This window comes from Bos mutus, chromosome 22 (assembly GCF_027580195.1).
Source record: "Bos mutus isolate GX-2022 chromosome 22, NWIPB_WYAK_1.1, whole genome shotgun sequence".
Classification (NCBI taxonomy): Eukaryota; Metazoa; Chordata; class Mammalia; order Artiodactyla; family Bovidae; genus Bos; species Bos mutus.
The window spans coordinates 44,579,731-44,602,973 of NC_091638.1; the positions used below are offsets into that span (position 1 = coordinate 44,579,731).

Below are 23,243 nucleotides of genomic sequence, written 5' to 3' on the forward strand. Positions count from 1 at the left end.
ACACAAGTGGCTGATAGGAATAAAGCTCTCTGTTGAGATTCACCTTCTGTTGAATAGAAGGAAGACAAATTGTGATGGCCCAGTTAATAATAATTCCATATCCATCACTGAGAACAGGCCCTGTATCATTTATTATGATTGCCATTCACAACCAAGACACAGACTCACAACCATGGCTCAAATTCTAATTATTTCACCTAAAATAACTCTGTCTTGTTCAGCTGCATCAAAATTCTATAAGTGAAAGATGACTTGTTGGATTGGAAGCATAAATGGAAACTCTTTTTCCCACAAACAGATAAGCACATTACACAGAAGTTTTGCATAATTGTTTTTTTTGTAGGTTTTAGTCACTAGATACAATTGCTTTGGGTTAATTTAATATTTTAAGAATCCTGTAAAAATCCTGAAGAAATAAGTAGATTTGGGGCTTTGCACACTGGCACCAGCATCATTTGAATTTGGTCTCATAAATGAAAGTTCAGTAAATATGTGTTATCTTTCCTTGCAGGCAATCTTTGAGCTTTCTCAAGGAGAAGAAGATTTAATAGAGGACTTGAAATTGGCAAAAAAGGTACATTCAAATCCAGTGGTCCTTTGAGTCACCTCCTGCTTATTTTCCTGAGTAATTTCACAGTGCTAAGACTGTACTTTATGATCACTCTTTTTATGACTAAGACAGGTCATAAAAAATTGAGAGGAACCTACAAACCAAGTAGTAGGAAAATGGCTCAAAGCAGGAAGGCTCTAGACCTGACACCTTTAGGGCTGGCACCCATGCATGTCTCTAACGCACGTCAAAGAATACCTCATTTTAATCAGAAAGTGTTCATGAGGCCTGGCTTCACATGCATTTCATTGTCCTAGAAGTCTCACAGGCAGGACTCCCTCAGCCCTGGGAGAGAATATGCAGACGTCTGAAATTGGAATGGTGTCTTAGAGAGAAAGTTGTTTGAGTCCCATAAGTGGGTAAAGTCATTCATGAAGGCAGATGAATACTGTCTTGTAAGTTAGGGTCTTTCATATGGAAAATTGTCTGTAATCACTTTGTGTGTGGGAAGGGAAAGGAAATTCATGCCTTGTAGTCTGTATAATCTTGACAGCCATCCTGCCTCAAAAACCTTTCCATTCCATTGTCTGCCGTGGAGGCTAAAATCCAGACTTCTTCCTGTGACTCTCTCAGCTTTCTCAAAAATTAACAGGGTTGGAAAGATGCTTCCCTTCTCCTAAGTGTCCCTGTGTGTGTGCATGTGCTCAGTTGCTCAGTCATGTCCCACTCTTTGCGACCCCATGGGCTGTAGCCCACCAGGCTCCTGTGTCCATGGGATTCTCCAGGCAGGAATACACATGTGGGTGCCATTTGCTTCTGCAGGGGAACTTCCCGACCTGGGAACCTAATTTTATGCTAATATCAAGTCCCATCTGTAGCATTCCTGAGAGATGGCCATCCGAGCTTTTGTTGGATACAGTCAACAAAAATTGAGTTTTGGGCAGGGCTGAAGGTGAAGAAGATGGGGAGGACAGAGGAGGCATTTAACTCTAGGAGACCTCTTGCTGGTCATAAGTTCAGCTCCTCCTTCCTCCTCCAAGATCAACCTCCTTACCTTTTTCACTTGTATCCTTTGCTTTGCTGGCCCTGCCTTCCAGCAAACCCCTCTCTTTCATTTCAACCATCCATGTCCACCTGTCCTCCAGAAGCAAACTCAAATCTCAGTTCATTCAACAGTATTTACTACCTCTTTCTCTGTGCCAAGTACCTCATCATTAAAATATCCCATAGCCAATCCACCTCTAATTCTCTGATCTACTAGAGCAGTTATCATCTGGTGAATTTTTGCTGCCATGTGACATCTCTCCTATTTTTAACCTTAAACTTTTTTTTTTAACATTAATTTTTCCACACCTTTTTTTAAAATCTTCCCAGTGAGCTTTATAAAACTTGAACGCAGGGACTGTGCAGTCTCAGTCTTTGCAGTGCCTTGGGTATAATTGTGTATACATGTATTATTCATGGTCAACCCAGTCAATCCTAAAGGAAATCAGTCCTGAATATTCATTGGAAGGACTGACACTGAACCTGAAACTCCAAAACTTTGGCCACCTGATGTGAAGAACCAATTCATGGAAAAGACCCTGATGCTGGGAAAGATTGAAGGCAGGAGGAGAGAGGGACGACAATGGACGAGATGGTCAGATGGCATCACCGACTCAATGGACATGAGTTTGAGGAAGCTCCAGGAGTTGGTGATGGACAGGGAAGCCTGGCGTGCTGCAGTCCATGGGGTTGCAAAAAGTCAGACACAACTGAACAACTGAACTGAACTCTGGTTTACTTACCATTAATAAGAGATGATAAGATTGGCAGAGATTTTGCCCTCTCTGCTTCAGTTTCATAGTAAAGGATACCAAGCACCTTTTTCCCCCTTCACAGTTTAAATACAGACTGATTGAAAAATAACCTAGTGGTAACTAATTTTGTACACAGTGGGAATTTTTCAAGCTGCTGGACCTTCAGTAAGGTTAATTTTTGAAACATTATACAAATCAAATCTGCTCTATATTTAGAATCCCTGCCCTTTCTGAGACATAAGATATACTAGGAGGAAAAAAAAAGCTTGAAAAAATCAGCTTTGGTTTATCAGCAACTGCAAAGGCTGAAGGCAATACCGGATTCTCATCTGCTCCAACCACACCCATCTGCTGTTTGTGCAGCATTATGGGAGAAGTCACTGGGGAAAGCCAAATACTCTGTTACTCCATAGGGCCTCTCAGAAGCCATTTACGTTAACAGCTTGCTTTTTCTGATTGTAAATGCGTGCTTCCATCTCTTGCCCTTCTTGTGCAGGCCTATCACGACCCTATGCTGAAACTCTCCATAATGACAGAACAGGAGTTGAATCAAATTTTTGGAACACTGGACTCCCTGATTCCTCTCCATGAAGGTATAATTTTGTTCTCAGGATGAGTCGTGACTTGTAGCATTAACTGAGTTGTCTTGTAACAAGTCACAGTTATGTAATAACGTGAGTAACCCAGACTTTCCCAGCCCTGTTCATATTTTGAGTGCCTAACAAAATAAGGACTCTTGTTTGTTTCTCACCAGACCTCCTTAGTCAGCTTCGAGATGTCCGCAAGCCCGATGGCTCGACTGAGCACGTCGGTCCCATCCTCGTGGGCTGGGTAAGAAAAGTTCTCTGGCTTTGATTGAAGATGATTTTCAGTAATGTCAATGGAGTTTCATTTTTAGCTGGACTTTTTTTATAGGCAAACTTTTGGTTTCACATCAGAAAAATTAAAATGGCAAGTTTCTAGTATAATTTATCATTATATTTATTAGCCTTATCGCCTCAGAGCATAGAAACAGTTTTTTTTCTTATTGTAAATGAACTTCATTTAAAGATAACATGGCCTTTGTGCAATAAAAGAAGTAAAGGCACACATGAAATTGTTTCTAGTTTCACATCAAATTAAGTAAAACTAATTAATATTCACATCACACCAAATATAGCTATTACCTCTTTCATTCTAGTGAAAATTTAAGGACAGCTTCCTGTCCATCACTAAAAATGCTTTATTGATGCTACCAAAAAAAAAAAAAATTTCCTTATGGTCAAATGTTATTTCATAAACAAGGTAGTAACTAAATACTGTTAATGTTTAGCATATATCTGATCCTAAGTAACTTCTTACGAGAGCTGGGTATTATGCTGATCTGTACCCTAATATAACCCATACCCTTTCATAATTGAAGAAATCAGTTGTGACTTTAGATGATGGTGTCTATAGATTTTTGGTTCTGGGGCTGAGTTAGTGTTTTACTAAGCGCTTACAGTGGTGGTTCAGTTGTAGTTTATTTTAGACAAGGTATGCACTTTCTGTTTTGCCACAGGCCCCACTGCTCCCTGTTATGCATTTCTATTTCCCTCTGTAAGTCCTTGAGTGTTCCACCCCTGCCCCAGGTGTTTTTCATTTGTTATGAAGCAGATAATGAAAGCAGATTACTTTGAAGACTTCTTCCAGGCAGTATTGGGTCCCTCTGATCCACACAGTGTTCCAGAACAGGCAGGAAGCGCCACAGTAGCACTGCTAGAGTTATTCCACTATTTGGAGAGTGTGTGAAGATTATAAATCCTATTACCATGTGATTTCTGTTTATCCAGTTACACTTTATTTGTGTTTTAACCTTCCTAAACCTTCCAGCAAGTAAGCTTTGTGGTTGATCTCTTTTCTTACCTTAATGCTTCTCCATTACTGCCTTGATCAAGAAACTTTGACGGTTTCATGACTTAGCTTTATTTAGTCCAGGAGTCAGTTTTAGCACTGAGGCTGAAATATCCCAAGGGTATCTGAAAGTCAAGTAATGTTCTAAGATGAATAATTTAGAACATGTGCCTTAATATTTCAAGAGAGATCATTCATCTTATTTTTTTTTTCTAACTTTCATTTTATTATGAGCCCTGGTAGATGTCTTAACTTCGTTAGCCCACAAAGAAATTTCTCTAAAAAGAGTCAGCCAGCTGGAGACAGAGGAGGTGTAATGAGATGAGAGAGTCTGCCTTACTGTTTCTTAAACTTCTTCAGTCTGTGGATTGCTTTGGTGGGAGAGGGAACAACTGCAGAATGGCACGATGACTCCTCTGTTTTTGATGAGACGGCAGTGTAGAACTATAAGGTTTCCTTAGACGTCATATACAAATTGTCTGTTCATGTGAGAAGCAAAAATGAACGCAATCTGCTTTGTTACTTTTCTTTTTCTGAAATAAATGCACTTTTGTTAGGAAATTGGTTTGATTTGAGGGTGGGTTTTGTAGCCCTTTTCTGTACTTACACCAGAGATGTTTGACCATGCCAGTCCATCACTGTCTGGACACTTAGACATCAAATGGGAGCTTGCAGCTTGAAGGGCAGCCTGAAATTACACAACTGGCCCATTGTTACCAGATCTCATGGGAAATGGTCCTTATTTATCAGGCCTGATGAGCTGTTAAATGTTTTCCCTCTCTTCACTGCAGATGTGTCCGTGCGAGTGGGAATTGTAAACCAAGGGGTGCATCTGTTTGAGTTCTGGTCTTTTTAACAGAACAAAATAAACATCTTAGTAGACTTTGAATGAGAAAAGTCAAAGCCCATTCCACCCATGAAAAATTGATTCATTTCCCCCCAAAGGAAAAAAGTGGGCAAAAAAGCTCTTTTAAACAAGTAAGCCGCCCAAGTGGGATTGCCCTGACCAGTCCTTTTGACCTTAGAATGAATCAGTTGCTTTTACTTTAAAGACCTTAAAGAGAGTGGTGGGTTTTTTTCAGGGAACCACCTTCTTTACTGGACATCAGTAACCATGGGCTGGCCTGTTCTCATAAAGCTCTCTTTCTCATAAAGAAACAACTTCCCAAATTACATCTTCATGCTAACATTTTTTCAGTAATAAAATAATTTATCAGAGCTACAGAGCAGCAAGTTCCCATGTTAATTTGGGTTCTAATTAAATTTTCATTCCAAAGAGAGAGTCAGGGTACACAGAAGCGAAAAAAAAAAAAAAAAACAACTTTGTTCTATCACTTTTCATAATATTAGGAAGGTAGAAAGACTTTCTTTAAAAAAAAAGAGAGAAAGCGTTTCCCTTATAAATTCTTGATAGTCTAAATGATGGGGAATACTTCAGAACTCTCAGGGTGTGGGAAGGACAAACACACTTCAGACTAATTTTGTCTCCAGCTAAGCAAGTAGTTTTGCTTCTCTAAACCATAATTTCTTCAATAAAAATATTTTTGGAGTAAATAATAATAGCTAGTAGCTACCAATTCTTAACTGGGAACCAACCTCTGTTAACGCTTTTTATCTGCCGTATTTTAACGTCTCACTAAAAGAGGATATTAGTATGTGCATTTTGTAGGTGAAGAAAGGCTTCTGAAGGGTCCCTTGACTAGTCACTGAGTTAAGCTTTGAATGTGATTCTCCCTGTTCTAGAGTTATTGCACTGTATTTGGAAACCAAGATATGTGTATTCTTCATTCCCTATCTGGTTATAGATCACTTGTGGGGTTTTTCTAGCCAGTGAGCTGTACCAGATAGCTTTTCATGTTATGCTCAGGAAATGAGGACCCTGTCAGGTGTGAACACAGGACCAGAGCCAGATTTGGTTGCCATGGCAGCAGGGCGGCATGGTCAGAGAGGGTAACGGCCCATTGGACTGCAAGCGGAGCGTGGTCGGGGTGCTTCGCTAGATTACATCTGATGGTTACTACTGATTTGTTTCTCCATAATGAAAACATTGGCCATTTCCAAGTCTTTTTAAAAGGCAAGGAAGTGGAAATGAAGTTAAGAGGGCCTGAGTCTCTTTCTAATTAGCTCTGAAGATCTGAATTACAAGCCACAGTGCCACATGTGGGGGGGGTGTGTGTGTGTGTAAGTCCCAATTATTATTACTTTCAAACACAACATAGAGAAAAGAATTTCTGCAGCCCTTTTAAATAGACAGGTTTTTTTGTTTTCATTACATGTAAGGAAGGTAGACATTTCCAAGAAACGTTAAACTCAACAGTGAACTTTTTAAACATTACACATCTAGGATGTTTGCGTACGTGTGCATGTGTATAGGCACCAGTTGCCATTACTTCCAAATATAACATTGAGAAAGGAATTTCTGTAATTCTTTTTAATACAAATAGAGATTTCTAATAACATGTAAAGAAAGTAGACATTTCCAGGAAATGTTAAACTCGACAGTAAACTTTTTAAACTTGACTTCCATGGTATCTTGTCTGATGTCAGTCACTGAGAAAATAATTTCGATAAAAGGTGCAAAAGAAGCAGCAGAACACTTAAACTTTGACCCGTTTTTCAAATGCCGCTGCAGCTTATTTTTAAGCTGAGTTCAAAAACCATCAATTATCATCTAATCCAGCAATCCATTAAACACTGATTTATTAGTTCTTTCAAAATACAAACCTTGTCCGCTGTATGGTGGGCCTAGTGCACAGCACTGAGGATGCAAAAACGAAAGACCCTCTTTGCCACCGTCTCACCCTGAATCCTCCTACAGAACAGGCATTGTGGTAGGTGTGACTCCTAGTCCAGGGAGGGGAGCAAACACTGCAGGACCAATGGCTGCTTTATCGCCTCTGATGACCTTCTGGAAGCTGACAGCTTGCACATGAGGGTGCCATCACAGGAAGGAGTAGAAAGGGGAGATGAGCGACCCTTGCACTGAGCCTTTGACCTTGTGTTTGCACCTTGTGACTCATGGGATATGTCAGGGAAATTAGTATTTGGCTGGAAGGAAGATGGTGGACTCAAAAGTGTTCCAGCGTCTTAAAATGTATTCTTTGCAGAGGGCTTCCCTGGTGGCTCAGTGGCAAAGCGCCTACCTGCCAATGCAGGCGATGCAGGTTCAATCCCCGGGTCGGGGGAGGGCTGGAGAGCCCTGGAGAAGGAAATGGCAATGTTGGCCCTCCAGTGTTCTTGCCTGAAACATCCCATGAACAGGGGAGCCTGGCAGGCTACAGTCCATGGGATCAAAAAGAATCAGCCAGGATTTAGTGACTAAACAACAACAACAATATTCTTTGCATGGGACCGTGATATTAACCATAAGGTATATTCTGGCCTGTCAGAACTAATTTCAAAGATGTTTGTAAATGCTTTCTGCATCTAATTTTTTACTAATTCTACTTTTAACTTCTTGGATTTCTTTATAATTGGTCTGCTTTGGAATCAAGTACTTTAAAACTAATGTAGGTAGAGGTGCTTGCTCTGGGCCATGCAAAGGTCTGGGCTGTGGGGTCTGACTCCTTTCTTTTTGTCCCACCAACTCTTCTAGATTAGTTTCTTATTAATAATTTTAAAAGAGCCCTTATTAAAAAATATTCTTTCCTCTCACCAGATACTTTTGAAAGTTTAAGACAATTCTGTATGCATATGCAGTAATCCCCGTTTAGGAAAATTGTGAATTGTGGACATATACAGTAATTCCAGTTCTTTTGTGTCTAGCTTAGATTGACAGAAATGCAAACAAATTATTGAGGTCTTAATAATCAAGAAAGTAAACATGCCGCTAAGAAAATAACTGCAAGCAAGCCGGAGCCTAGAGAGCTATCTGTCTATTGCCTGCCATTTTGAAGATTTCATGTGTGTCTCCTCCAGCCTTGCAAACAGAGAGATGTTGGGCAGGCCTGGAGACCAGTTAGGCTTTGTTCAGTCCCAGTGAGTGATGTCAGCGTGTAGCTTCAGAGCATGCTTATTTTAATGCTGCACCCCTCCTCTCATGTTCCTTTCTCAGCTACCTTGTCTCAGCTCCTACGACAGCTACTGCAGCAATCAAGTAGCTGCCAAAGCTCTGCTGGACCACAAAAAACAAGATCACCGAGTCCAAGATTTCCTGCAGCGATGTTTAGAATCCCCCTTTAGCCGAAAACTAGATCTCTGGAATTTCCTGGATATTCCAAGAAGCCGTCTGGTGAAATACCCTCTGCTTCTTCGAGAAATCTTGAGACACACACCAAATGATAATCCAGATCAGCAGCACCTGGAAGAAGCTGTGAGTTTCTTTCTTTCTCCCCTTGGTATTTCCCCAGTGGCTGTAAGATTGGGTAAATGTGTGAATGAAGGGTCCCTGGGTACTAGGACACAGGAATCTTGGATTCAGGGCTTGACTGAGGGTGGTGGTTTATTAGGGAATAAAGCATACACATATCTTGGTTTCCAACATGACTCGACCATGTTTTGATTTTGTCAATCAGTACTATTCTTAATCTGTGAAATGCAGTATTTACATGAAATGCACTCTAAAGTCCCTTTGATTCTAAAGTTTCTTGATTCTGAATAGGTGACTCTGTAATCTGTTCGTTGCAATTCCTGATTATTAGGGTAAGATCTCTGTAGAGATTTTAAATTGAATAGCTTTGTTTAGTTAGCAAATGGAAGTTGCCTTTTGCCTTTTACCGAAGCCCATTTGTGAAATCAGCACCCATTTGAAACCCAGCTGTCCTTGGCCCCAGATTGACGCATAAAGCCTAGTCAAACCTACTCACCAGCGACTGCATTGGGTATGGGGCTGGGTGGTTTGGGAAATATGGATTCTTGCCTAGCAGCAATGTAAGACCAAGAAAAATCAGATCCATATCATGGGATGTGGTGAACCATGACATTGTGCTCAGAGAGCTCAGTTCTGGTTGCAGTGCTCTGCAGGACAGGGCAGAGGAGATGACAGGCCAGAGGAGCAAACAGCCAGGGCAGAGGTATAAAGAAATGACAGGGTGTGTCATTCCAGCGAGTGCCATTGGTCAGTTTGCCTGGGGTTGATAATAGTCAGAAAACAGCAAGAGAAGGGACTGAGGGTGGTGGTTCACATTGGGAATACAGTTGTAAATATCAATTTGAGACCCTTTTCCTTTCTTGTACTTTTGTTTCTTAAGTAGCTTAGATTCAGGTTCGAATTCCAGCACCATCACTGACAAGCTGTGTGATCTTGGATATGTAACATTGCATCTGTAGCACAGGGGACAGCAGAGACTAGGGGCAGGGAATCAAGTTGGGAGGATGTTGCAGTGGTCCAGATGCATAGTCTTGGAAACCTGCTCAGGGAGTTAGCAGTGAAGACGCAGAGACCAGTTCTAATAGTTCATTCCCTGACTGGATCTGGGACAGTAACAAGCTGATAAACAGAGGTCATTGGAAAATCAATCAAAAGCCTTGAGTCTGTGGAGCAAACTATATCTTCCCAGAGAGGGGCTTAATAACATCGGGTTGGCCAAAGAGTTTTCTGTAAGATGGTACGGCAAAAACCCAAATGAGCTTTTTGGCCAACTCAATAGTAATTAGTAACAATAACAGTAGTAAATAGTAACAGCAACAACAATAACAAGAATAACACCTGCTGACATGCATTGAATACCTAGTAAATCATCTTCATGTGATTGTCTAATGGCTTATGTAGCTCATTTAACCCTCATACTAACCTATGAGAAAGCTGTTCATGTTAGGGCCATTCTCCTTTTCCAGATAAGGCGTGGGGGCACTAAATAATTCGCCCAAGTCTGGGCCAACAAGTAATCCAAACCTTGTCAGTGTAAACTGCCACTTTTATGACTTCTCCACTTCTTTATGCTCCTCTGCCACAGAGCTGAAAGCCTGGCTACTTTTTTAAGCCCCTCTTGTCTCTGGAACTGCAGAAATCTGTCTAGCTACCAGGCTTTATGGAGGACCTCACCAATCCAGAGCTAGGCCAGTTGTCCGTGTAGGGACAGAGAAGAACAGGAAAGACTCTCCTGAGGTGTTTGAGGTGTCTGGCAGGCCTAGCATACAAACCAGGCTCCCAGTCCAGCACAATGGGGAATGCAGGCCCAAGATGAGGCCCAGCTCACTTCTTCATGTCTGTTTTTATTACTCAGAAGAGCAATACTGTGGCCTCCTCTCCATATTTCATCCCAGCAAGTGTGTGGTCTGTAGGAAAGAGAACAACAGGGAACTCGAACTAGTCTAAATAATTACTTTTGTGAAGAACACAAGCCTACTCTGAGTTTTCCAGTAAAGATTTCTTCTTTTTAAAACGCAGCATGAAAGAATAATGCTTTGTTTAAAAACAAGAAGAAAAAAAAAAAAAACCAGTAAGCTAAAGTTTGAATTTAAAAACAGATAGATAAGAATATGATTGTTTGCAATACACCAGTTTCCTTAGTGTGTAAAATTCTTCAGGCAAATTTGCCAAGTTCTTCATGCAAATTTAGGTGTGAAGCATGGTATACCTGCATTTGAAAATGTCTGCAAAGCAAGTCTTCTAAATGTCCATTTACACTGTATAGGCACAGCAGTTTTTTTTCCTCTTCTTTACAAAATCCTTGTGGCATTATCCTGGATGAACAGAACTGTTTAGCCCTGTACTCTTGAATGCATCATGAATGTTTGATAACCATAAAATCCACACTACCATCGTAGCTTAACTAATATGTTCCCTAAATAAATTTTCCTCCTATGACAATTAAAAATCAGGGAACTCTAAATAAATTTCTTCTACACCAAGTATTCAGTCTTATGATTAGATCTAAAGAAAGATCTTCCTTTTTAATATAGTGTGTAAACTACCACATCTGTGTTAGAATTGCTTAATAGTGCTTTGAAAGGTTGATAGAAATTTCCCCCCGAAGAGAACATCTTAAAATAGGACTTTGGATACTTGTATATTCCAGATCTGGTTGTTTAATATTTTGTATTCTAAGGATTGTTTCAGTCAGAAAATTATCCTGTAAACCATCTCTTCCCTCTGCCTGCCACTGCTCCAATTCCCTAAAAAAAAAAAAAAAAAACACCACTGGAATCAATGGAAAGAATAGTCCTTTTTTTTTTTTTTTTTTTTTTTGCAACTACAGTGAAACCTGCTATTCTTGGTCCATGTCAGGAGCCAATGAGTAGATGATACTGCCTCACAAGGGGCCAGACAGACAGGGCTTTCAGAGTCTACTTTGAGCATGACGATTCCAGCATATGGGGGTTTAATCCTTATTCTGTTACGGATATCTTTCATCATGTCACTTTACCAGCCCCTGCCCTTCAGCGTGAACCCAAATAAGAAAGGCAACAATAAATTTAAATGCGCAACTACCATGACGGTTGGTTATTGGCAATATTCTATGTGTAACTTTATTCCTTGCTGCAATTCTGCAAAATAAATTCCTCTCGAGAACCAGTACAGAGACAGTAGACATGGCATGCAGGTGTATTAGTCATGTGTACAAATGAATATAAATACAAAAGCAGTACTTTCAATAAATGAAAGCAGACCCAGAGTCACTACAGTAAATACAGATACAGAATATGGAATAACACCAAATGTTTCCATTCTTTTGTCTCTCTTCATTTTTTTTTTCCAAACACCAGAGAAAGAAGCAGCGTTTGAGAGTAGTCATAGCTGCCTAAGGAAGCACTGTGGCTTTTGAGTTTATTAATCTTCATGTGATATGCCAGCTGTTCAGTTCCTGAGTTAAATTAGGAAATGAATGTCGCTTTATGCCTATAGTACATCCTCTTCTGGTTTCCTGGATTCTTGCAGGAAATTCAGAAAATTGACTCAGATACTGATTAATTCCAGCTGCCCAGGTACACCTAGTAATGTCTGATTAGATGAGCCACAGCACTTAATGCTCAGTCTTTAAAAACAAGGAAAAAGTATGAGTTTCAATTCACATTAAAAATGTAATAAAATAGAAAAATAAGGTAGACATAGAACAATTGTTCAGATACTACCCATGTATTTTAAGCTTCTTGAGGGCAGGGACCCTGTCTCATTTCCTTGAATGCCACCACCTAGTCAGACACTGAACAGATGCTCATCAAACATTAATTGAATTAATTTGCAAGATGACTCATAGCTTCAGTATATTTTGTGAAATTTATTTTTTGTTTGTTTTTGGAAGCAACAAATAGTCATCTTTGAAAACCAACGAGGAGAGAAGCAAGGAGAAAGTTTGGGTACCAAAGTGTACCATTTATTACTTGTTTTGTGTTACTGAAACTCAGATTAATTTCACAGGACTTGTACTTAACATTAGGTTGACATCAAAGACCAAAAAAATTCTTTATATGAAGTAAAGAACCTATACTTTTAAAAATAATGTTTTTTTTTTAAATTATCAAGTAGCACTACACTCAAATTTGGAAAACAGAGAAAAGAATAAATAAATGATCTTTGAAACTGTTAGTAGCTAAAGCATGTAGAGATTATACCTCTGCCCTTAGGATGTAGTCACCAGACATCAGCTCAAAGCTAGAAGATCTGTTGAACTGCATGGAAGTGCCAAAGCTATAATTGTGTAGAAGTTTTTAATCCAGTTTCTTTGGGCATAAGTCACGTGAAAAATAATTACTTAACAATCTTAGAATTCACTGCCACTTGAACAAGGTCTGGTAGCTTTTTGCTGAGTAAAGGCCTCTTTTGAAACCTTGCTTTTCAAAGACTGGTCTGTTTTCCATTAAATCAATGCAACCAAGAAGAGGCCTTACTCACATTTCTCATCTGTTGTTTTCTATTAATCCCTCCGCAAGAAAGATGGGACAGTTCGTCTTTTCACTACTAAGGGACAGAAGTCTCTGCTGAGGAAGTCATTCCTTTGCCTTGGATTGGTGTCTTTGAGTTTTTTTCTCAACTAATTTCTTGCTCCTTTTTTCTAGAATTTTCTGATTTTTAGATATATCATTCAAGTGCTAAAACACCACCACATTGGGATAAATGCCCACGGAACACGTCTCAGTGTTGTTCACTTGTTTTGTTTTGCTTCATTTTGTATTTAACCGTAATGCATCCACCATTGCTTTGAAATCACTCTTCCCCTGTCTTACTTGAGTGAGCTGTAGGAATGGGCGTGCGTGTATATAGACAGATCGTCTCCATTCTTACTCCTGGTGTCCTTTCTTTGCATTCCTAGTTCACTGCCCTTCATAAATGAGTTATGTTTTGTCACTAAATGATACCCAAACTATTTATTCACACCCCATTTAGATGTGTTGTTTGTAGGTTAAATACATGTAGAGAGACCTTGAAGCTGGGTTTCAAATCCACAAGGACCATCCCTTTTCTGGACTGTTACATTCTGCTTTGTTTTCTCTCCTTGGCCGCATTTTTTGTGTGTATGCCTACATTTTCTACCGTGTTGAGCATGTGTTAAGAAATGCATGATACGGAGCCTAGTGGCTATAAGTCCTGCACATGGAAAGCAGTACTTCATGTTTCTTTCTCTCAGACAGAATTCTGCATCAACATTAATTTTATATTTAATACAAATATAGATGTGTGTGCGTGTGTACAAATGAATATATATGTACGTATTTATATGTGAACATGTATATAGATGGCATATGGATAGATAGATACAGTATGTTAAAAGCATTTTTCCCCCTTTTCCCAAAGCAGCAGCTTAGATAATGGGATCTCAGATCCAAGTGTTATCTTAGCGACTTTCTAAGGTTAAGTCCCTGGGCCTTGTTGATGTGAATGGCTTGCTTACTTTCCCCATACTTCCTTTTTGTTTTTACAGATAAACATCATTCAGGGAATTGTGGCAGAAATCAACACCAAGACTGGAGAATCTGAATGCCGCTATTATAAAGAGCGACTTCTTTACTTGGAGGAAGGCCAGAAAGACTCCCTAATTGACAACTCAAAGGTGCTGTGTTGTCATGGTGAACTGAAGAACAACCGGGGCGTGGTGAGTAGTTGCTCTCCTTCAGTAATTTCATCCTGAGCCTCCCTGACCCCTCATCCATGTGATAGTGAGCCTCCAACTACAGTGCCTTCCCTAGGCAGAGTCGTGTTCTTTAGACAAAAACTTTCTCTAGTGTCTGTTATATCACAGGATCATATATTATTAAATTTATTATATATATATATTTTTTTTTTTTTTTATTTTCATCACCAGTACATATTCAGAAAAATTTTGGAAACCGTCATAGAGTTGCCAGCTTTTTATGTTGTTTGGTCATGTTGTTTGTTTTTGACCCTCAAAAACAAACACAAAAACAATTACTATCTCCTCCCACTTTGCTATCAGCAAGTAATAGATAATTTTAACAGGATGTTAAAATATATGATCTCAGAAAAATAGCTAGTTCTTTAATTGAATTCATTTAGCTTTATGAGACATTCTTCTTACGAGTTGGTGCCTATCCACAAACTGACATTTTGAGACCAGTTTTTTATTTTTGTGTTTTGTTTTAAATAACAACCTACCCACCATCAGCTCTACATCTAGCTCTGACTTGTAAACACTCCATTTCCTGGCTTTTATTCTTCTGTATATATTGAAATTGTTCCTCCTCTCCTATCATAGCAACTTGCACAAATCTCCCCTGGAGGGCTTACTACAGTAGGTTGTGATTCTCCATTTATCTGTTAGTATTTCCCACTTTATCACGCTCTTTTAGTGTGCCATATACTAAGGCACTGAGTAGTCTTAGGTGAATATCTGAGTCAATGAATGAATGAATGCTTACATAAAGGAAAAATGGACGTGAATTACAGAGAGATCAAAATTAAGTCAACTCACCAGGCTTTTTTTTTAATATGTAACAATAGAAAATAATGCTAATATGTAGTATTTCTATGATTTTTATACATTTATATATAACATGTTTTACATATCAATTGTACTATGTATAACATATGTGCATATTTTAGCCTTGAGAAAGCCATTGAGACAGTCTCCACTTCTCTTTTGTTTCATCTTTAGTATCTGGTCAACCCTTAGAATGAAAGCCAAAACTTGATGGAAAAGCTCCTAATAAAGCTTTGATGATTCAGAGGCTGCCTTTTTGACCTGGGCTATAAAGTGGCATTTATGAGCAGGCTCGGAAATGGTATTTGAAATCATTTAGGACATGTCACAGCATCCATTATCAGTGCTGCTGTAGATCTAACCAGCTGATGTTGCAACAAAGGCTGTGAGACCTGTCACAGGCCACTGCTTGAAGAGATGTTTCTGTTTGACTGGGAGTAACTGATTGCCAGGCAACTGCGTTCTGCTTTTTGCTAATTTTTGGAAAGCACTGGTAGACTACTTCCAACTCCTTGAACATTGTTCCTCAGAAGCCCTGTGACAAATAGAAAGGAGCATCGCTGTATGGAATGGGGGCCTGTCTTCCTTCTGTCTATCAGTCAAGGGCTGAGACTCTGGTTGGCTGTGCCTAGGTCATTAAAGATAAACCTTCCCTAGTTCATATTTCAGGCAGATTGATTTTTGAAAACAAAGATTTTAATTGGAGTGGGGCACTTATTTTTGTTTGCTTGTTTGTTTTTTCCCCCGGAGAGGTGTAAAAGTCATTATGAATAAAGTCATGAGTCAGGGGAAAAAAGTCTCAATAGCTTGAGGGCAGGAAGGAGCTGCAACTAAGAAGAGGAACTCTCAGTGAACATTTATAAACAAGGGATTTTTTTTTTTTAAAGTTGCCGGGATAATCAGTGTTCAAACCTCCTACCTTAGCTAGAAGAGCAATTGAAGTAGAAGCAGTGTAAAAATCTCTGATTATTTTTAGTATATGAAACAGTGACTAACACCTCCCGTTACCAATCCCCATTATCATTCCCTCTACTATTCCCCTCCACCACCAAAGAAAAAAGCTCTGTTATTTTGCGCTTTTCTCTGTGTTTCAGTCTTCAGACCTCCCCCTACCCAAATACACACCAGTACAGAACCACCATCCTTTGTTTCCACAAGCCAACATTTAGTTGAGCTTCAGTTTCTGCAGTTTTTGATGTATATGTATGTGTATCTGTCCATCCATCAGTCTGTGGCAGGATGGGGGTAGATGGCCCACAAGTATCTTTTCTTCCAAATGTAAAATTATCTGATAACACTGAAAGTGCTTCCCTGACCCCAAGTCAGGATCCTAATGTGAATTTCCAGCCCTATTCTTCTGGTCTCCTCCTTGAAACTCCTGGGCTGCCATTCCCAAATATTACTGCTGGAAAACCAGAACCTAGCTGCAGTCATGGATTGTCTCACTTCAGCTCCTAAGCATTTCCAAGCTGTGGGAAGATTCTGGCACTTGGAGTTGAATGGAGCCAATTTACCCCAGCTCCACTCAGGAAAATTGCTTTTGTAATGTGGTTTTGAGACAAGCCTTTATTTTCGAGATTCTTTTTTTGCCCACAACACACACATCAATCATCAGCCTTTTAAGCACAACCTCTTCGGAGAACTGAGGTTCTTATGAACTTTACCAAGAAGGACAACTGCTTTGATCGTCTCTCTTCATGGCTACAGCTGCATATTCTGGTTTCCTTGGGAATGGGCAGTGTTCCGAGCCGGGGTGCCTGGGTGAAGCTGATAATCAGCTCTGTGGTGGAATGAATGAGTGTTTTACGGGTTTGAGAAGCAAAAGATTAATATTAGGCTCAGATATACCAGTCTCATCCTTTATGGACTGTTACTCATTTTGATCTCTTAGAATTGTACTGGATATAGTAAACTAAAGCCAAGAAAGGACTGACTTTTTTTTTTCCTTCATTACACCCTTTGTTCTATGGGGTTTCTCTCTCTTTCTTTTTTAATGTTCCTGTAATAAGAGTACTAGAGACCACATATGCCTGCATGTGTTGTAAATTGTGAACACCCCTGGAGCTGGCAGACCTGAATGCAGGTGTCTTTAGGCAGAAAGGCCTTCTTCACTGGGGCCCTAGGGAGGTGCTCTTACAGGATAGGCAATGGATGCATCTGGAAACGCCTCCAACCCCCAACTGGTGTTCTCCTGGAGGTAGATTTGAGCTGAAAAGTTCATAGGTCAGTTTGAAGCTGGTACCCAGGGATCTGTTATCCCCATAGGTCTACTTATCAACTCCTTGGATTATTGCTTAAAGGAATACTGTGTATTCTTTTCTTCCAGAAACTACATGTTTTCCTCTTCCAAGAAGTGCTTGTTATCACCCGAGCCGTTACCCACAATGAGCAGCTCTGCTACCAGCTGTACCGGCAGCCTATCCCCATGAAGGACCTCCTGCTGGAAGACTTGCAGGATGGGGAAGTGAGGCTGGGCGGCTCCCTGCGTGGGGCGTTCAGCAACAATGAGAGAAGTACGGATGGCTGTCCCTCTTGACCTGTGGAACGTCTTTGGTAGTGGTGGTTTGGAGGGAATGGCCGGCTGGTGAGAGACGAGCCATGGCCTTGGAGTCAAATTGCATCTCAGTTGTGTTTCATCACTTAGAGGTTGTGTAACCTTACTCAACCTCTAGGAGCCTTAGTTTCCCATCTGCAAAGTGGGGATGCATGCATACCTACTTCATAGGATTGTTCTAAGGATTAAGTGAGACACTGTGAGTTGACCTCTGTCCAGCATGACTGGTTCCCCCATGCTCCTTTTCTCTGACCGCTTCCACTGGCTAAAAGCCTTCTTAAGACCACACTGTCCCTGTGTGACTGCAGCTGCTTAACAGTGGGTGTTCACATAGCTGACTTGTGTCTAAAGAGGCACAACTATGGTCAGCTGGGCCGAGGGTTTATCTGTAATTACTTGAATGGGCTTCTCTGACTTGAGATTTAGTAAACAAAGGAATTAACCAAGAGAAGCTTAGATAGCAGTGTCTATCTAGGGTCTTCTATGTGTCAAACACTGTGCCAGGCACTGGTATACACTGGTCTACCACACAGGTCAATTTTGGGGGAGCCCTGTGGAATTTTCCTTGTGATGGAGGAAATAGATGAGAAATAACTAAATATTCTGGGTATGTTAAAAACAAAACTAAAACCCCTTAAGGGGATAGAGAATAGCAATAAGAGATCTGTTTAAGATGAAATGATCAGGGAAGTCTTCTTTGAGCAAGTAACATTTGAGCCTCTTGGGTTAATATTGGTGTCATATTGTCCAAGTAGTTAATATACGCTGCCTCTTAGCGCCACACCAGCCCCTCCGCCCTAGTGGTAGTACTGGTAGCAGTAGTAGTACTTACATTTCTCCAGTAGCCATGTAGGAGAATTTACATATGTTATTATGTTTATCCCTCATAATAGCCATCTAAGGTTGAATCTCTTTGTTTTCCCCATTTTACAAATAAACTGAAATGTAGAGGAGTCAAGGCATTTGTCCCACAGAAAAGAGTGGAGCTTGAATTTATCTGAAGCCAGTCTGTTGACCTCAAGGATCTTGCAGGGGGACTGGACTGACTGAGCTCAAACATGTCCATGCACCTCATGCATGTGACACTCGGGGCCCATGAAATGCCAGTTAATGTTATTAAATTAAATCAAATGTCTTCCATATTATGCACTATCATTTTTTAAATGCACGTAGCTCCAGGATTTCCCTGGCAGTCCAATGGTTAGGACTACATACTTTCAATTCCAAGGGTCTGGGTTCAACTCCTGGTTGGAGAACTAAGATCCCACAAGCCACAGGGCATGGCATGGCCAAAAATATATATAAATAAATAAATTTTTTATAGAAACAAATGCATATAGCTCCTGTTGGCAGTTATTAGAATGTCATTGCATTTTAAAATGAATCCAAACTTATAAGAGTTGTGTCTGTATCTTGGGACTTCCCTGATGGTCCAGTGGGTAAGGCTCCGAGTTCCCAGTGCAGGGGGCGCGGGTTTGATCCCTGGGAACCGAGATCCACATGTGGTAGCTAAGCCCGCGCGTGCTGCAACTACTGAGCCGTGCACCCTAGAGCCCACACGTAACAACTAGAGAAGCCTGTGTACCACAGTGAAGACCCAGCACAGCCAAAAAAAAACCGATAAAAAGAATTCTATCTTTACATGTCTTCTCAGTCATCGGACACTAAATACACAGGTACTATCCTGTGGAGGATCTTGGACTTGTTTGATGTTACAAAGAGCTTCTTAAACTTGAAAAAGCTTTAGCTTGGGGCAGTTGTAAAAATGACAGATTATCAGCCCCTCCTCCCCCACTCCAGACCTATTGAATCCAAATCCCTAAGGGGAGAACCCCGGGGTCTGTATTTTTACTATGCTGTTTGGAGATTTTGACATACGGCCAGGTTTGGTACCCAGTACCCTGGGGTCCCAGAGAGAGTTGTTCTGTACTGATTTGATAGCTTTGAAGGCCGCTGAGTGCCAGATCTATGTCAACACCTGTTGGTTGCTGGAGGCTGCAGGGTGGAGCCGAGCCATGTCCTGAAATAGAAGGACATTTAGTTATCAGTTAGTGATCTCTCCATGAATGCCAGGGTTAGTGTCACCACATAGATTAGCTTTGGCCTGCGGAAATACCTGTCCACTGACCTTTTTTGTGTGTTCTTCTTATTTCTAGTTAAAAACTTCTTCAGAGTGAGTTTCAAAAATGGATCCCAAAGTCAGACCCACTCATTACAAGCCAATGACACATTCAACAAGCAGCAGTGGCTCAACTGTATTCGCCAAGCCAAAGAAACAGTTCTGTGTGCCACGGGGCAGGCTGCGGCCCTTGACTCTGAGGGACCATTCCTAGATCCCGCCACCAGGAGCAGGGAGCCACAGGGAGAAACAAAACTTGAGCAGATGGACCAGTCAGACAGTGAGTCGGATTGTAGCATGGACACAAGTGAGGTCAGCCTCGACTGTGAGCGCATGGAACAGACAGACTCTTCCTGTGGGAACAGCAGGCATGTTGAAAGCAACGTCTGACAGAAGCGTGTGCTTCCTGGAAGTCGCCCTGTGTCTTACCTGTACAGTATTCGCATTCCACATGTGGAACGGTTTGGAGAAGCACTTTTTAATACTTTTGTGACCGTGTTGACCCAGTCTCTTCTGTCTGTACTTTTTTGTCTCTAGTACTGTAACTGCCAATTTGTGTCAGCTGGAATCTGTGGCGACTGTTACCCTGTATTGTTTTTCCCAAGTGTCTGGATGGGTGGATATGTACTTGAACAAGTTATCAATATTTTCACTGGTCCTGCTGGATTTTAAAAAATAGAGAGAAAACAACCTCTAAACTGCTGTTTCATATAGATTACTTTTAAAGGATCCTTCCGCATTTCTCTAGTACTTTTCTAGCTCTTTGACAGAGTAGCCGAAGGCATGAATTTTCTTCAAGGGCCTTGCAAACAGGGCATGAGGTAGTTACCTGTGTAACCGTGATGGTGTTTGAAGGAAACCGGGAAAGATCATTGTTTCAAGTTATCGGTCAAGATATTGGTCCGATATCATCCAACCAAAAAGCAGGAAAACATCCCTGGGGATTCTGAAGGTTTACTTTCGCAAAGGAAGAAGCACTGTCTTGACCTTGCAATTTCATCCAGTACAAATCTGATGCAATAATTTACTAGGACATGAAATAGAGTCTGACCTTAAAAGGATCAGCACAAAAGCAGCTGTCAGCTCTGAATCTTGAACTGAAGTGTATATTGTGTCAGGAGGTCTCTGCGATAGATGCTGGCTGGCCTTAGGTAGGCATTTCTAGCCTAAAACATCAGAACAGAACTCACTGGGCCTGGGAAAACCTGGCAGGAATAGCAGAAAGGCCCTCTTCACTTTGTTTCGTCTGCCTCAGCACACTCATATTTTAGAGCATGAATGAAGAGATGACGGAGCGGCTGTGGCTGCGTCAGTGACTCTGTTTACAGAAACATGTGAGAAGAAGAATTTGGAAGAAGTCCTCCATCGTGACCTTGTGTCGGAAGCATTAAAAAAGAAAAGCAAAGTCCAGTGTCCTTCTGGGAAAGATCGGAGCTTGGGGTTTTCCTGCTCCACTTTCGGGTCATCATTTGCCATCACTGGCTCTGTGCTGGGATCAGAATCATAATTACGTTCTCCAGAGGCTGACTCAATTAACTCCGTCATCAATCAGCATCAGTTGGCCAAACTAGTAACCTCTTTGTCCAGCCTTGATTTACAATGTAGGGTGAGCCGCAGACCTTTGGAAAAAAGTTAACTGAATACACAGAAAAGCTCTGAGCGAGTGTAAATGTTAAAGATGACTTGTGCAAAATTGTACCCACACCAGCACTAGTAGTAATGATTCTAAATTATTGCCAAAAAAGTTTTTTTTTAATCTGTGTCTTTCAAGTTTACACAAAGGAGAGCAGTAAATACTATGTTGTCATTTTATTTACATCTATCATGTTCATTCAGAAAGCTGTGTGATGAGATTTATCAATGTAAAAACAAGGTATAGTACTTATTTTTCAAAAATAAAAGAAGTTGTCAATTTTACCCTGTAAAACATATTTCTGTATTTATAGATTTTAAACTTGGTGAATTTTTTTTCTATTACAAGTTTATTTAAAACTGCTTTGTTTCTTAAGTTGTTATTGATTTACCAACTGACTGACTGAATCTGCTGCAGACAGAAGCAGAGAAAAGCCAAGAATAGTTGTTTGATGGTGAAGGAAAGAATGAATCATTCTCTGAAGGAGCCATCGGCCACTTTGGCCAGCATGTTGAGAAAAGAGATCTGTCAAGGACTGGCCTATGAGAAGAAAGTCAATGAATGTTTTCATGAAATGAATGTTTTTGTATAATGGCCTTAAACTTTTCTGGAAGCATTTCAAATAAATTACATTAAAAATGTCATTTTCTTGGTGTATAGTGTTTGCCCTACAAATACCAAACTTCAGTTGTCTTCCTTGGAGCTTCTTTCCAAAATTGTTGCTGCTGCTGCTAAGTTGCTTCAGTCGTGTCCGACTCTGTGCGACCCCAGAGACAGCAGCCCACCAGGCTCCCCCGTCCCTGGGGTTCTGCAAAATTTCTGCTTGTACCCAAATACACATTACGATAGGGTGCAGGATGAAATAAATGCTTTGATTCGATCTACTAAAGCTCTTGTAGAACTCATATTTCTAACATCTGTTTTTTCAAGGATTCTCTACTCTTCTTTATTTTAATTTAATACTGGAGTATAGTTGACTAGCCACATTGTGTTAGTTTCTAGTGTATAACAAAGTGATTCCATTATACATGTATACCTGTATCTATTCTCTTTCAGATTTTTTTCCCATTTAGATTACTACAGAATATGGAGCAGAGTTCCTGTGCTGTACAGTAAGTGCTCATTGGTCATCTGTTTCATGTACAGTAGTGTGTACCTGTCATCCCCAAACTCCAAATACATCTTCCACTGCCCTTCCTCACCCCCGTAACCATAAATTCATCCTCTACATCTGTGAGTCTGTTTCTGTTTTGTGAATAACTTCATTTGTATCTTTTGTTTTTTAGATTCCTCTTAGAAGTGATATCATGATATTTGTCTTTCTCTGACTGACTTAGTGTGATAATCTCCAGGCCCATCCACGTTGCTGCAAATGGCACTGTTTCATTCTTTTTAATGACTAATATTCTGTTGTATATATGTAGCGCTTATGCTTCATCCATTCATCTGTCAATGGACATTTAGGTTGCTCCATGTCTTGGCTATTGTAAACAGCACTACAGTGAACATAGGGGTGCATGTATTCTTTCCAGTCACGTTTTTCTCTGGATATATGGGATTGCTGGATCATATGGTAGCTCTATTTTTAGTTTCTTAAGAAACCTCTATACCACTCTTCATAGTGGCTGTACCAATTTACATTCCCACCAGCTGTGTAGGAGGGTTCCCTTTTCTCCATACCATCTCTGGCATTTATTGTTTGTAGACTTTGTGATGATAGCCTTTCTGACTGGTGTGAGGCGATGTCTCATAGTTTTGATTTGCATTTCTCTAATAATAAGTGGCATTGAACATCTTTTCATACGTTTCCTGGCCATCTGTATGTCTTCTTTGGTGAAATGTCAGTTTAGGTCTTCTGCCCATTTTGGCGGGGGGAGGATTTTATATATATATATATAT

General features: G+C 40.4%; 1 protein-coding gene across 7 annotated transcripts in view; it reads left to right on the forward strand.

Moving 5' to 3' along the window:
• ARHGEF3 (Rho guanine nucleotide exchange factor 3) overlaps nt 1–21,988 on the forward strand; it is a 312,998-nt gene extending 291,010 nt beyond the window's left edge. For 6 of the 7 annotated variants that reach the window (XM_070360298.1, XM_070360301.1, XM_070360299.1 and 3 more), the window contains 7 exons: nt 512–574; nt 2,846–2,942; nt 3,104–3,180; nt 8,276–8,533; nt 14,022–14,192; nt 17,365–17,551; nt 19,749–21,988. In XM_070360298.1, the coding sequence (XP_070216399.1) occupies nt 512–574; nt 2,846–2,942; nt 3,104–3,180; nt 8,276–8,533; nt 14,022–14,192; nt 17,365–17,551; nt 19,749–20,101 (1,206 nt within the window). In that variant the 3' untranslated portion in view covers nt 20,102–21,988. The remainder of the gene's footprint in view (nt 1–511; nt 575–2,845; nt 2,943–3,103; nt 3,181–8,275; nt 8,534–14,021; nt 14,193–17,364; nt 17,552–19,748) is intronic. The other variant, XM_070360300.1, reaches the window with a different exon arrangement.
• Nucleotides 21,989–23,243: the final 1,255 nt, after the last annotated feature.